We start from the raw sequence: 15,546 nt of genomic DNA on the forward strand, positions 1-15,546 counted from the left end.
GTATATTATGGTTCCCAATTTTGTGTTTTTATGGGTTTTGATGTGTGTGTGAATTCCTGCGGGTTTTGTTTGCCTATTTGTATTCTAAAGACAGAAAGAAAAGGCATGGAGTTGTATTGAGTAGGGCGGCAGGGAGGTTTTGGGTGGAGTTGGGGGAAGGGAAAAACCTGATCAGAATATTATTTCATGAAAAAAAATTTGTGTATGCGTTTTTTTTTTTTTTTTTTTTTTTTTTTTTTTTTTTTTGCGCCTGCATGTATGTCTATGGACCATGTGTGTGTGCCTAGGTCCTCTGGCGTATCAGAGGAAGGTATCAGAACCCCTGGAACTGGAGTTATGACAGTTGTGAGTTGTGGGTGCTGGTACCAGAACCTGTGTCTCCTACAAGAGCAGTAACTGCTCTTAACTACTGAGCTGTCTCTTCAGCTCCTAACTATGCCTTTTTGAAATTTTAGCCCCAGCCAGATGGTGGTGGCACACATCTTTAATCCCAGCACACGGGAGGCAGATCTCTGTGAGTTTGAGGCCAGCCTGGTCTATAGAGCAAGATCCAGGGCAGGCATTAAAACTACAGAGAAACCCTGTCTCAAAAAACCAAAAAAAGAAGTTTTAGCCCCAGCACATTAATGTGGAGATAACTGATGTGGTGTCTGACCCAACAATATACACATGGAAGTCCTATCCTTGTTCCTGTAAGATTTACTAGGATTCCAGTGGTTGTTCTTGCATGAAAACCATAGGCAATAAATGTTAATCTCTTGGGAAAGTCCTAGGTTCCTTAGCTCACATGTCACACAGTACACTCAGTGCTGAGAATCTAGCAGAAAACAGAACTGTAACTTCTGACACTTCTAACTGAAAGAGAAAAAAATGCTACAGAGGATGAGAGCTACAAAGGAAACATTTTCACTGACGTGCACAAGTGTGGTTATATGAAATGTTTTTTTAGTACAAACACACACACACACACCTACAGGCACACATAAACACATAACTGATAAAGTTAGAATCTTAGAAAAACAAAACAAGCCAAGTAGCTGTTAATATCCCAGACACAGCCAGGTGCTTAGTTTTACAGGACTACAATGTGTTCACTGTTGTGTCCTGTAGTCTGAAACAACAAAAATATCCAGGCACTAAGTATGCAGTGTCTCCCACCTTTCTCTTTGTACTAAATATTAGGATTTGGAGAGTTAAGCCATTTATACTAAAAATTATTATGAAAATTTTGATTATGTTAGTTCAACTATGTAAACAGGCAATGGAATCTTACATTAGGATGGAGAAGAGAATGTAAAGAACATGTAGTGCTTGTGAGGAAAGAAGGGCAGATCTACCATAAGAATTTGAAAGAAGAAGGGGACACGGGATTTTTACAAAACAACAAGGGTAAGAAATGAGAACAGGAGACCTCAGAAAAACGCCTGGCTAGAATGTGCAAGGCCTTCCCTGAGTTAATCCCCACCATAACACATGCAGGCACACACATACATGTATCCCAAAAGGAAGACATTAACTGTAAATATCTGTTTTAAGATTTTACTTAGAAGAAGCTTTTCCAAAGAGAAGACAAGACATTCTGCTTCCTCTATACCTCAATTTTCTGGATCAGTATTTATAGTAATACTTCCTGGATTATAATTTATGTGCCAGCAATAACTCCTAATCCCATTTTTTTTTTAAAAGATTTATTTATTACGTATACAGTGTTCTGCCTACATATATGGCTGCAGGCCAGAAGAGGGCACCAGCAGATGGTTGTGAGCCACCATGTGGTTGCTGGGAATTGAACTCAGGACCTTTGGAAGAGCAAGCAGTGCTCTTAACCTCTGAGCCATCTTGCCAGCCCCCATTAATGTCATTTTTATTACAGACAACATATTAAATTACAGGTAATGGAATACAAATCACATGATCAAACTCTGCCCTAGAGTTCATAATCATCTATCTAATTTAGCCTCATATGAAACCAGAATTTCTGTTTACTTTACCATTGTGGTGGTTTGAAAGTGAATAGCCCCTATAGGCTCACGCATTTGAATACTTGGTCCCCAGTTGGTGGAACTGTTTGGGAAGGATTGGGGTGTATGGCCATGTTAAGGTGTGTCACTTGGGACAGACTCTAAGGTTTCAAAAAGCCACGCAGTTTCCAGTTAATTCTCTGCCTTGTGATTGTGTCTCAAGATGTGAACTCTCAGATTCTGCTACAGCATCTGCCTGCTGCCATTACTCTCCACCATGATGGTCACAGATTTTAATCAAGAAACTGTTAAATCCCAAATAAACACTTTCTTTTCTAAGCAGCCTTGGTCATGGTGTCTCATCACAGCAATAAGAAAGTAACTAAGACAGCCATAATATACATTAAAAAAAACAAAAACAAGAACAAAAAAACAAAACAACAACAACAACAAAAAAAAAAACAGCAGCCAGGCATGGTGGCACATGCCTTTAATCCCAGCACTTTCAAGGCAGAGGTAGACAGATCTCTGAGTTCAATGCTAGTCTTGTCTACAGAGTGAGTTGCAGGAGAGATAGGGCTACACAAAGAAACCCCATCTCAAAACAAAACAACAATAACAAAAACCAACCAAAGTAACCAGCCCTGGTGAAGTGGTTCAGAGAGTAATGGCGCCTGCTGGCAAGCCTGATAACTTGAGTTCGATCCCTGGGAACCACCTGGGGGGAGAGAACCAACTTCTGTAAGTTGTCCTCTGACCTCCACATGTGTTATGGCACATGCATGTACACACACACACACACACACACACACACACACACTTTAAAAAATCCAACTGAAAGTTTTTACTTAAAAAAATAAACACACACACACATTTTAAAAAATCCAATAGAAAGTTTTTATCTAAAAAAATAAACACACACACACAACTTTTTAATGTATTGTTAATTATGTGTAGACCTGTGTATAATGGGGCTGTGTGCATGTGTACTGTGCCTGAAGAGTCTGGAAGAGGGTGGTAGTTTGTCTGGAGTTGGAGTTATAGGCAGTTGTGAGCCTTCTCACGTAGGTGCTAGAAATCAAACTTGAGTCTTCTGCAAGAGCAGTAAGCATTCCTAACCGCTGAGCCATCTTTCCAGCCCCACAAAGCTGTATTTTGAAAGACAGTAGTTTTATAAATGTTTCTGTAAAATATAAACCTGGTGTACACTTTGAGGCTTATCGATTAGAATGTGAAGTAAAAACCTATCTTAGTTTTTATTTAAAAAGAGCTAAATATAATCATTATTAGATAAGAAAAACTGACAAGGGCTGGGTTATACTCAGTGGTAAGACTATGTACTTGCATGTGCATAAGACACTGGTTAATGTCTCCACTAAAACAAAACAAATAACCCAGGCGCGCACACAACCCAACCCTAATACTAATGTTAGTACACAAGACTTAATACAAGTTCAAACTCACCTGTAAACGGGTCTGAAAAACTGGTATTTCCAAGTCCCAACATTTGGCCTTTTGTGTTATCAATAATAAATTTAGCCACCTGATCTAAAAACATGGGATTCAAATCATTCTTCTGCAGGAAGTTGTATGCAGCTAGCCAGGGATCCTCACTGACATTATATGGCAATTTATATGATGGTCCACCTTCATTGACATCGATTGAAAAAACATAATCAAATTCCTATAAGGAAAACAGGTAACAAAAGATAATTTACTTGTTCAAATATGTTAAAGACATATATAACATAATACAGATGCTATGTGTTTTTTATTCTAATCATTTAGACTTTAAAACTTTCTCAAAAACATAATGGTAAAACTAAAAATTTGCCAGATAAGGAGTCAAAGTATGCATGCGTTACAAAATTAGTATTTCATTAGGAGTGGGGCAGGTGATAGCTGAGATGGGAAACAAATTATAGCTACTTATTAGTTCTAGATCCAAAAGGGGGTTCCCAAATGGTTGATCTCAAGGTCAAATTGTTTAGCTGTTAGGGTGCCCTATTCACCAAGACATACTGTCACATAAGCACAGCCCGACTGTCCCTCATGTCTTGCCAAGTTTAACAGAGACAGGCATTAAGCATGAGATGAAAGAAACTCCTAATACAAACTGACTGGAAACAGTTTTGTATGGGAAATTCTAAAAGATAATTTGTCATATGCAGCTTCCTCTACATGGAAAGATTTTAAATAGATATAGTGAAAAAAAATCTATTAGCAGAGAAAACTTCTAATATTCTGTGTAGTTTAAATAATTAGAAAGCAGAAGTAGACATACTTTCCCTTCATATAAAACTTTTCCAGATGTTTGCTGATTAGCACCAGATGAGCCAACAACATCACCAATTTTTATCCACCTCCCGTCACTAACACTCCACTGATAGGCTTCAACTCTCTCTCCATCTCTGATTAGACGAGTCTGTCCTTCTCTAGTACCTTAAAATAAATATTTTAAGAATCAAAGGTTGATTGGCAGAGTAAAATCCAAAAACACTTAGACAAATTTTAGCATGTTTTTTATGGATGCTTCCAAGTTCAAACAGTAAAACAAGCAAGAAGAACATGACTTCTCTTATCAGTTAGGTAGGATAGTAAAAATCCTCAAGTATCAGTATCTGGCATTGAGAACAAATGAAACATTAGCAAAACATGTTCCCTTATTACAACTGGTATTCCAAAAGGCAAGTGGTATCTCCCCCCCCATCCTCCCCCCCCCCCAGGGTTTCTCTGTTTCAAGTTGGCTGTCCTGGACTCACTATGTAGGCCAGGTCGGGCTTGAACTCACAGAGATCCACCTGCCTCTGCCTCCCAGTTGCTGGGATTAAAGGTGTGAGCCATCACCATTGCCTGAACTACAATTACTCTCTAATAGTTACCTGGTTCATTCAGATGTTCCCTTCCAGGAAGCTGCTCTGCACTAATGTCCCCCAAGTCCCCGGTTTTGGAATCGATAGTTGCCTGAGAGAGCTCTCTCTCAAAAGCCTTGATCTCCTCAGCACTTGCTGTTCGATCCTCTGACTCTGTAAACACTCTAATAATACCATCACTACAAAAAAAGCAAACTAATTTAAGTTACTGACAGTTTATGAACATTCTCTCATGTGAATAAAGCGAAAATTATCTGTATGCATGAATATGAAAAACATCACTGTGTACTGTCAAGAAGTATGCTGACTATAACATACATTATTATTTCAGCTATTTAAAGAAGTTGATGGCAAAGGAGAGAGAAATACACTTAAGTATAATTTTCAATTTTTTAAAAAATGCCAGTGACTGAACCCATCAGAACCTTGATTCCATTACGATGGTGCTCTAACACTGAGTTATATCCCAGCATTTGGTTTTTTTGAGACAGGTATTCATATATAGCCAAGGCCAGCCTTAAATGTATGATTTTCTCACCTCAGCCTCTCAAATGTTGGGATTACAGGTAAGTGTCACTATGGCCAGCACAATATTCAATTCTACACTAAATATTTACTGCAATAATTTAGAAATACAGTAACTGCTTTTAAAAATCACTATTACACAGGCGACATATACTATCAAAAAGGGTTGGCTGGGCATTGTGACATAGACTTATAATTACAGCCTAGGTTTCACAGCAAGACCCTGTCTTAAAAACAAACAAAACAAAAACAAGCAATCAAAACAATACCACACACATACACACACCAAACAAACAAACAAACCAAAAACCGAACAAACAAATAAAAATCCCCTAAAACAAAAAAGGGTTACTGGGTCAGTTTACTTTATAAAACAATCAAGACCCAACCTAGGCTTATCATATAGCAGGTACTCAATATGCTCAAATAACCTCAAAGAAAAATACAGCTTCATGATTGGCTAAATAGTAGTTCTCAACCTATAGTCTCAAGAACGTATTTTAGTCTTATGACTACATTTTGTCAATTTTAATAAAGTGGGGGAGTCATACTATCTAGTTTAAATTGTATAATTCTACTGAATTCCATAGACTACTTTCTTTACGTTCTACTGATGTCAGTTTCACTTTCTTGGTTGGGTCATTTTCCTGTCAACAAGCTTCGTGAAATATCCGATCTATGTCAACCAATGAATCCCTGCCCCAACCAAAAATAAAAGAGGTCTGCTAAATCTTCTGCACTCAGAGCTGTCACATTTTCGCTCTTGCTCTCAATGTCGTTAGCCTGTATCAAGTACTCCTTCATTTCCTTTATTTTTTGCCCTGTAATTTTCTACTATAATGTAACAGCAACAACAGTGTAGTGCCATGTTTCAGAACGAATCCAAATGCTCTTCTACCTTTCCATTCTTCAACCTCTCATGCACTTAGGACACTGATACTAAGCTTCCTCCAAAACCTTTTCTATCTCCTTGAATTCTGACATCTGGACTCCTGTGTGCTTTTTAACCTACTGACCTTTCTACATCCAGATTATTTCACAGGATTCATTACTCATCTTCTGTCCCTCTTCTCTATGTCCTCCCCTAAGGAAAGTTTTATGTCCATCTTTAGGCTCAGTTCTTATACTAGAACTCTGTCTGACTACTTAGGACCCACTGGCAGTATGGCAAGACACAACTCAGATTCAACAAGTCTTATGCCAAAGTATTACCTTCTTTACGAACCAAATTAATTCTCCTACTTGTCTATTTTTATTAATGGGGATTACCATATACTATAGTTTGAAGTTTTATCCTTTTCCTCTGAATTTTCTCATTCATGTATTCATTAGTATTGTGAGGTCAGTTTATAACCACACACTCCTAGTACAATTCATTTCTAGTTTGCTTCTTTCCAGTGTTACCTCTAGTTGAACCCAATCTGTATAATTCATAAATTTCACTTAAATCTGATCATGTCTTGCTCAAGAGCTACAATCCTTTAACCCTAAGCACCAAAAGGGCCTAGTTTGAGTCTCAGCCACAGGTAAGCCCCACCATACCTACCAGTCACTATACCCAGAACCTTAATCCTTGAGTATTTCCCTCATCTTCTAAATGTACAATGTTCACTCTATAAATGGAAGTTGTGTTATCTCTCTTGTCAAAAATTCTAATTTCTTTTCTTATTCAACTTTCAAAATCCAATTAAACTTCTCAGGAAAGTTTTCCCATACAGATCTCTAGTTTCTCTAGCTTCTTTGGCATTTGGTGTTTTCACTATACAATTTATAATGTAATACCATACCACAAAGTAAGTACCAGTTCTTGAAAAGTTATTATTATTGATGTTCACTTAGTGACAAAATGCAAACAATCCTTCTGGTTCACCTGAAATTTCTATGGTTTACCTCTGCACACTCAAGTACCTACCAACCACCTAGACACAAAAAATTTATTGACTGACTAGAATATAAATACCTCGCACCAACCACAATGTCACCATTATCCAGAACACAGCAGCACCATATAGACTGAGCTGGAAGTCGAATTGTTTGGGCACATTCACCATGTTTCCATATTCTCAGAGATCTGTCTTCTGCTGTTGTCACAAAATCTAAAATTAATGAAAACAGAAGAAAAAATTTGTTTGGATAAAACTGAGTATATTTATAAACAATGTTTTTCTGTATATGCATAATGACTAATTTAAAAATTTTAGATTTTGTAACTTGTTACAACCTCAAAATCATGTTTTTATTTGTTTCACATTTTACACTCTATTCTTTGGACTAATTAGTTATACAAAGTCTCCTCAGACACTCAAAGGCCTTTTTATAATACAGTCATCTACTTTGAATTAATATGAAGGTAGTCACAGAAATTTCTCAAAAAAGGAATGTAATAGCAAAAATTTAAATACATAGCATACCATAATCTTACCTCTACAATTTGGAAAGACAGATATGCTATAAATGTAATTTGTATGTCCATAAAACACTTCCAGACACTCGCCAGTAATCTGCCACCTTCTAATACTAGCATCGTTTGCACAGGAAAGAAATTCTGTTTCACTCAAAATTGCCAAACCTCTTACACAGTCTTCATGCCCTGGATTAAAAAAGAATACAAGCCAATAAAATGCACTGTTTAGTTAGAAGCACTGCATAGTTTATTAACCCCAAAAAACTTGTGAGTAGTAAAATCTAACTTTTCAAGTTTCAGAAACTTTATTTTCTCCTGTAGAAAGTGGTCTGGTAATCAGGCCATTTAGCATTGTTTATCCCCAGTCTTAGGAAGTTATTTTATATTTTTTCTATCTTCTTCAAATGATTTCCGAAACCCTCAAGATAGTGTAGACCAGGCTTGACCAGAGAGATCTACATGACTCTGACTCCCAAGTGCTGAGATTAAAGGCATGTACCACCACAGCTTTAACCTTTAAGGAACAAAGAGGAAAAACAATAAAAACTCACACCCAAATATTAATGGCCTACGGTAAATAAATAAACAGTGTGATACTCCTGTTAGACAGCAGAGAGGCTGATGATGTTGTTCAGCAGGAGCATGTAGTTCAAGTACAAGGGATTGGGTTCAAATCCCCAAAGCTGAAAGTCCATAAATAAGCAAATAACCAGACAATGGATGCCTCACTGTATCCAAGAGCTAGAGTTTAACTCCATACCAAAGTTACATGCACTACATTATACACAAAATCACACTCACCCAAATAGCCCCAATTACACTGAGGTTTTTAAATTACCATTTTTCAGCTTCTAAACTTTAGAGGAAAAAACAATAAAACAATCGAGCAGGTAAGAAGTACATTATGTATTATAAAAGTTAACACTGACATTACCTGAAAAAGTCCTCTCACACCTTCCAGCCTTCCACAGTTTAATAGTCTTGTCTGCTGATCCAGTTAACATCAATCCCTGTTCAGGTAAAATCTTTACTGCCCATACTGCAGCTGTATGACCCTAGAAGTAAAACAGGTATCAACTTAAGATGCCACAGAATCTTCAATGTTCATTATCTAAAATATTCACACAGAAACAATACCTGTAATGTCATCATGCATTTGTCATTCAGCCAGACTTTTGCAGTGGTGTCCCATGAGCCACTAAGCAATGTCCCAAATTTTCCAGATGAAAGACTACAAACTAAGGGGAGAAAGTGATTAGTTAGTATATTCTCATGCGAACAAATGTTCAACCTGGCAAGCTTCGAAACTATATAACTTTTAGTAAATTTGTGAGGTGACAGTTTCTTAGACAATAAAATTCTAATCAGTGGAGCTGAGGGAACACAGTGATCAAGATTAAAAGCTTTGGTGCCAGAATGTCTAGGGACAAGGCCTCGCTGAGCCATTTATAAGCTCTGTGGCCATAAGGGCAATACAGAGAGTCCTAGGGTTTGTTTGCTTGTTTTAATTCTTATTTCCATTTATGCGTATGTGTATACACCTGTATGAGTGTATGTCATGTGTGACCAGAAGAGGGTACTGGATACCTTGGGAACTGGAGTTACAGGCAGTTGTGAGCTACCCAACCTTCATGGGAACTAGGTAGGAACTGGCAAATGGACCTTGTCAGGGTCAGAATTCAAAGCAAGAAAAAGATATTGAGTCAATTGGGCAACTGTAAATATTCATTAGATAGTTGACAGTAAGAATTTTTGTTTGTTTGTTTTAAGTATAATAATGATAATAAAGTTATTTCTTCCTTTTAGGGGAAAAAAGTTGGGGCTGGGGAGAAGGCTCAGTTGGTAAAGGGCTTGCCCTACAAGCACAAGGACCCAAGTTCAAGTTGCAAAGCCCATTAAAAATGCCAAGGGCTACTGCCGGTCGGTGGTGGTACACACTTTTAATCCCAGCACTCGGGAGGTAGAGGCAGGTGGATCTCTGTGAGTTCCAGGCCAGAACTGTTACACAGAGAAACTCTGTCTCAAAAACAAAACAAAACAAAACAACAACAACAACAAAATGCCAAGGAAGGACAGTGGTATGTGCTTAGAATTCTAGTGCTGGGGAGGTGAAAACCGGCAGATCCCTCGGCTATCTGGCCAGGCAGCTTAGTGGACTTGGCAAGCCTCAGACTACTGAGAGTCCTTTTCTCAAAACTAAAAAGGTGAGGGTAGATAGCTCGATGAGAGGAGATACTTATAGGCCTGATAATCTTAGTTCCATCATTGGATCCCACAAGATGGCAGAAGAAAACTGACTCCCAAGTGTTATCTGCCGAACTCCTTACATGTGTTGTAGCATGCATCTACAAAAATACTACTGAAATAACTTTATGCAGCCCTGGCTGGCCTCAAACTCAGAGATCCACCTGCTCCTACCTTCCAAGTGCTAGGATTAAAAGATGTACGACAGTAAATTTTAAAAAAGGGGGTGGTGGTGGTGGTGGTGGTGGACAGCACTTGAGGAATGACATCCAAGGTTGTTCCTTGTCATTGTCTCCCCACCCCCACAAACACTCACATACACGGAATCACTGTTTGGGGTGGGGGGAAATCAGTAAATTAATGCACATTAATACTTGTTTTTTACAACCCACAAAAGCCAAACAATTTTATCTTTTTAAGTGACAGGGGAATTAAAACTACATATACATTTCAAGTGTCCATAAATAAAGATTTTTCAATGGACTTGGTGGCATAAGCCTAAAATTCCGGCTATCCAGGAGCTAATGCAGGAAGACGACAAGCTGAGGGTCTTACTACACGCACAATGAGTTCAAGAGGACCTTGGACAATTTATAAGATAGATTAGGGCTAAACACTTACTTATCGTGGGAGAAGCCCTAAAGTTTTATTGAAAAACAGACATTCTGATTCATGCTTTTGTGTGAGTTGAGTTATAATAACCATAGAGCCTGAAAAGCTGAAAACATTTAATAACTAACCCTTTACAGAAAAATTTTGTGAAGTTACATGCTGAAATACTTATAGAAAAAAAAAAAGAACAAGACTTTCATTTTAAAATAATACCATGGTAGAAGATGAAAATTAAATAATATAAGCCAATGATAATCCTTAAAGCTATGGAAACTCATGGAGGGGATTTTTATACTATTTACTCCTGGGTACATGTATTTATTTAATAACTCACGATAAAATACCAAGTCTATAATTTGTAAACATTTGAAACTTTCCATAACAAAAACAACTTTAAAATATGTATCATTTAAAATATGCACAAACATCTTCATATTCTTTACAGGAATTAAGTGTTTATACATCATGCCCCAAATTTCTACACACACAGTATAAAATAAGGGGCTGGAGAAATGGCTCATCATTAGTGCACAGGTTCTTGCAGGGGTTCACAACCCCCTCTAGCCCCAGCACCCAGGTGTCTGTGCAAACACACATACATAATTACAAATAATAAAAAGAAATTTTTTGTTTTGTTTTGTTTTTTCAAAACAGGATTTCTCTGTGTAGCTCTGGCTGTCCTGGAACTCACTCTGTAGACTAGGCTGTCCTCAAACTTAAGAGAGATCTACCTGCCTCTGCCTCCTGAGTGCTGGAATTAAAGGCGTGTGCCAGCTATAAAAATAAATCTTAAAAATGAAATAAAATAATAATAAGTACACATAACCACACTGGTTTTGCACATCATTTTATAACAAAGAGCTGTGATATTTCAAAGTATTTTCCTTTTAAAAATTATACCAGATCCCTACACACATTGTTCTTTGTTTTGCTGTGTTAAAAGACAGTCAACCAGACAGAAAAAACAAAAACAAACAAAAAACCTTTATTAAGTAAATAATTTCTTTATACAAAATAGTAGAAAACAGAAATTACAAGGTATATTAATATCATAGTTTCTTCCTTTTATAACTCAATACTTTACTTTTCACACACACACACATATACCTTGATATATATATATATATATCACACACACACACACACACACACACACAGACACACACACATATATATAGGCTTGAGGTATAGCTCAGCAGTAGGTAGAGGCTTCCTAGTATGCATGAAAACTGATTCCTAGAGCCAATAGGAAAAATATTTGAATATACCAATCTTTAAATCTGCAAGTAAATTTATAACAGAACATTTACATAGCTAAGATGGTCCAACAAGGTTTCTAGCAACAAACACAGACAAGAACATGAGGAAAGAAGGCAGGTGGGTTGTAATTCAAAGTCTTCATTCAAATACACAAAAACATCATGCTATGCTTACCAGTGTCTTTGTGACCCTTTAAAATATAAAGTGGCATCGGACTATCCAGCGAGAAAATGCATATATTGTGGTCATTTCCTCCAGTGGCAATTAGTCCATGAGGATATATGTCACTTGAGGGTATGATGCACACACAAGACACAAAATTAGAATGGCCGCTCATACAATGCATTTCCGTAAAGCCCCTGTTAGGACTAGAAAGACAGGATCATTAATAGATATACATTTGCTCCCTCCTGGCTTACCTTAAAATATAACACATAAAAATATTCATTACCACTCAGTGTACAGGCTGAACTTTAATACATACCATTCAAAGAACCTATTGTTTTTAATCAAACATTAAACAGCTTTGTTGCATAACTAGAGGATTATATCAGATTGGGAAAAATTGTGTTTTCTCAGAGTACAGTAGTTAAGAGGAAAAGCAAGAAAAGACAAGACAGGAGATGAATATTCTAAGTGGACTTTTCTCATTCTCCAACACCATTCTCATCAGTCATTGTTACTCTAAGAAATCTCTGGGGAACCGAAACACTTGAAATTAAGATAATAAAATCCACTGTCAGTAAACTAAATTTGCTCAATGAAGTATAAACTTATGACCCATTAATATAGTATAGTAGATGCAGCTAAACAGCTAGAATATCAATCATTTTCAGTGTGCAATTTAAAAAAGGGGGAACTAATGTACTGTTTGGGAGCACAGGACAGTAGTAAGTGCCTTCCTTAGATTACAAATGATTGCCCATTTGCTACATACATCAATGACTTAAGTAATTAAAGCAATGGTATGATATACTGGGTAGAAAACAATAAGCTGGTAACTAAGACATATATACAGTTATATCTCTAGCAATCAAAAAGTTCACAATCTATTTGAAGCAGCTAAGGCAAGTGCACATAATGAGATCAAACTCCTGGAGAAAAACTGAACACACTCCAACAAAAACCGAACACTCCAACACACTAGTCTATTTTCTTTCTCAAAGTCCACTAACTAGTCATTTAACTACAAACAGCAGTTCATAGTTCAATAAAGGCATTACAGGGAGGATGAAGGGGAAAAAAACTACAAATACAACTTTCAATAGTATAAAAATAGCTATTTAAAAAGTAGTAAACGCTTAGGAGACCTGTGGAAAATGACTGACTTCTACACTGACAGCAGGTTAAGAGGAGAATCAATGGACCAATCAGTCCCCTTCCCAAAAGGCTAAGAACTGCAGGGAACTCTGTGAAGATGCTAGCTGAGGTTGAAAGAACCAGGAAACTTTCTCCCCACTTAGCAAATGCACTGGCAGAATTGTCTGGTAGTAATACTTTAAAACTATGGTGTCAACTGAAGGCTTCCAACTTCCAGGACGAGGCATAGATTGGAAACTGGATTTTAATTTTGCTGGGATCAAACCCAGAGCCCATGTACACCACACATCCCGCCCATTGAAGTTAACTGTAATCAATTTTGGCAACTGGAACAGTAGCAGCTACCAAGCTGTTACCTTCTAACTCCATGGAGGGTGACCCTCCACATGTTCCTGTAGCAGACTGCACACAAAAGCAGAAGCCAAAGGGTGCATAAGTATCCTGTCTTCCACATATCAGAGATCAGTTCTCTGATTGTGGTTTGCTATTCAAAATTAGGTGGCCATTGTTGAAACTTCCTGTCTTCCCTACTGATGCAAACAATTGCCTCTCCAACTAAAGTGACTTAAGAATTTAAAGGACCAACACTTACTTTGCCCCTTCAGCATTCTCCTTTTCTACTTTTGAGAGCCAGACAAGAAAATCTAGGATATTAGTAGTCAGGTATGATGGTACATGTTTGCAATCCCAGCACTCAGGAAGCTGAGGTCAGAGGATTTAGTTCAAAGCCAGCCTTGGCTACACAAGGTAGATCCTGTCTCAAACTACAAACAAAGGAACAACCTTAAAACAGGGTTATCCAAAAGCAACTGCATATCCAGGGAACTTAGAAGTGAATGTGCATGTTCAGGGGAAACACCAGTGAGAAAAGATCTAAGCCCTCAAGGATACACCTTGGGCTGGGATTCGGCAGACACTGAACAAACCATCAGCAAAGCTCTGGCCACTCAAAGCAGCAAAACAGATCCCTACAAGTGGTTCCTGAAAAAGCTAGAAAGCCAAATGGCATACCTACTAGTCAAAGAATCTAAAACGACCATCTTAAGAGAAAGGATAACAAACAAACAGACAAAAGACAGGGCCTCGCCGGACCTGGAACTTGCAATCTCCCTGCTTCAGCATACCAGGTGCTAGAATTGCAAGGGTATATGCGCCATACCTGGCTTAAAACAATTGTCTTACAGATGCTGGAAGACCTAAAGGAAGATGCAGAGAAACAAGGAAAATGATGGAGGAGTACAAGAGAAATGTCAACAAGGAGTAAGTCCAAAAGAAATTCTAAAGCTGCAGATGACAGGAACAAATGAAAAGTACCAGACAATTTCAAAAGCATAACACGGGCTGATAAGTTTGAAGACAGGAAATAGGAGTGATCAAGTCTGAGTAAGAAAGGAAGAATATCCGGGCGGTGGTGGCACACGCCTTTAATCCCCAGCACTCGGGAGGCAGAGGCAGGCGATCTTTGTGAGTTCGAGGCCAGCCTGGGCTACCAAGTGAGTTCCAGGAAAGGTGCAAAGCTACACAGAGAAACCTTGTCTCGAAAAACCAAAAAAAAAGGGGTGTGTGTGTGAAGAATACTAAAGTAAACCAAACCTAAGAGTCTCATGGGAACCAATAAAATGAACTATATATATACTGTAGCAGTCCTAGAACGGAGTGAGGAAAGAGGGTAGACAATATTTAATCAAATAATGTCTAAAAACAAACTCAAATTTGATAATGATATGAATGTATTCATCTACAAAAATTTCAAAATAAGGCAAAGTGCACTGAGACACAATACAATGACAGAAGCAACTCATCACATATAATCTTTCCAGTAAGATGCTAGGCTTGGGTCTTAAGACAGTTTAGTAAGTAAAGGTGCTTGATGACCTGGGTTCAATCCCTCAGGCCCATGTGGTAGAGAGAAATGACTGCTGCAAGTTGTCCCCTGACCTCCACACAGTGCTGTGCAAAGTGTACCTTCCCATATGTACATAATAAATAAAATGTACAAGTTATAAGATACCAGGCTTGGGAACGGAGAGGCGGCTCAGTTGATAAAATGCCTGCTGTGCAATCAGGAAGAATTGAGTTTGGATCCTCAGCATTCATGAAAAGCCAGTCTGTGCCCACGTCTGTAACCTCAGCAAAAATGAGAGAAGCAAAACCAGGGAGATCCCTAGAGCTCATTGGCCAGTCAAGCTAAACAGATGCGCTCCAGATTCGAGACAGTGCCTCCAAATATGTGGATAGTGACTGAAGAAGCCAACAGTATCAACACCAACAGCAACACCAACACACACACACACACACACACACACACACACACACACACACACACACACACACCCCTTACTCACAA

At 38.1% G+C, this 15,546-nt stretch overlaps 1 protein-coding gene across 1 annotated transcript in view; it reads right to left on the minus strand.

The window, feature by feature from the left end:
- Positions 1–15,546, minus strand: part of Plaa (phospholipase A2 activating protein) — a 35,295-nt gene that overhangs the window by 10,494 nt on the left and 9,255 nt on the right. The window contains exons 2-9 of the mRNA XM_028870316.2: positions 12,054–12,247; positions 8,901–9,001; positions 8,698–8,818; positions 7,782–7,949; positions 7,320–7,455; positions 4,844–5,013; positions 4,246–4,403; positions 3,426–3,645 (exon numbers count right to left, since the gene is read on the minus strand). Coding sequence (XP_028726149.1) covers positions 3,426–3,645; positions 4,246–4,403; positions 4,844–5,013; positions 7,320–7,455; positions 7,782–7,949; positions 8,698–8,818; positions 8,901–9,001; positions 12,054–12,247 — 1,268 coding nt within the window. The remainder of the gene's footprint in view (positions 1–3,425; positions 3,646–4,245; positions 4,404–4,843; positions 5,014–7,319; positions 7,456–7,781; positions 7,950–8,697; positions 8,819–8,900; positions 9,002–12,053; positions 12,248–15,546) is intronic.

Source organism: Peromyscus leucopus, chromosome 2, assembly GCF_004664715.2.
Source record: "Peromyscus leucopus breed LL Stock chromosome 2, UCI_PerLeu_2.1, whole genome shotgun sequence".
NCBI lineage: Eukaryota > Metazoa > Chordata > Mammalia > Rodentia > Cricetidae > Peromyscus > Peromyscus leucopus.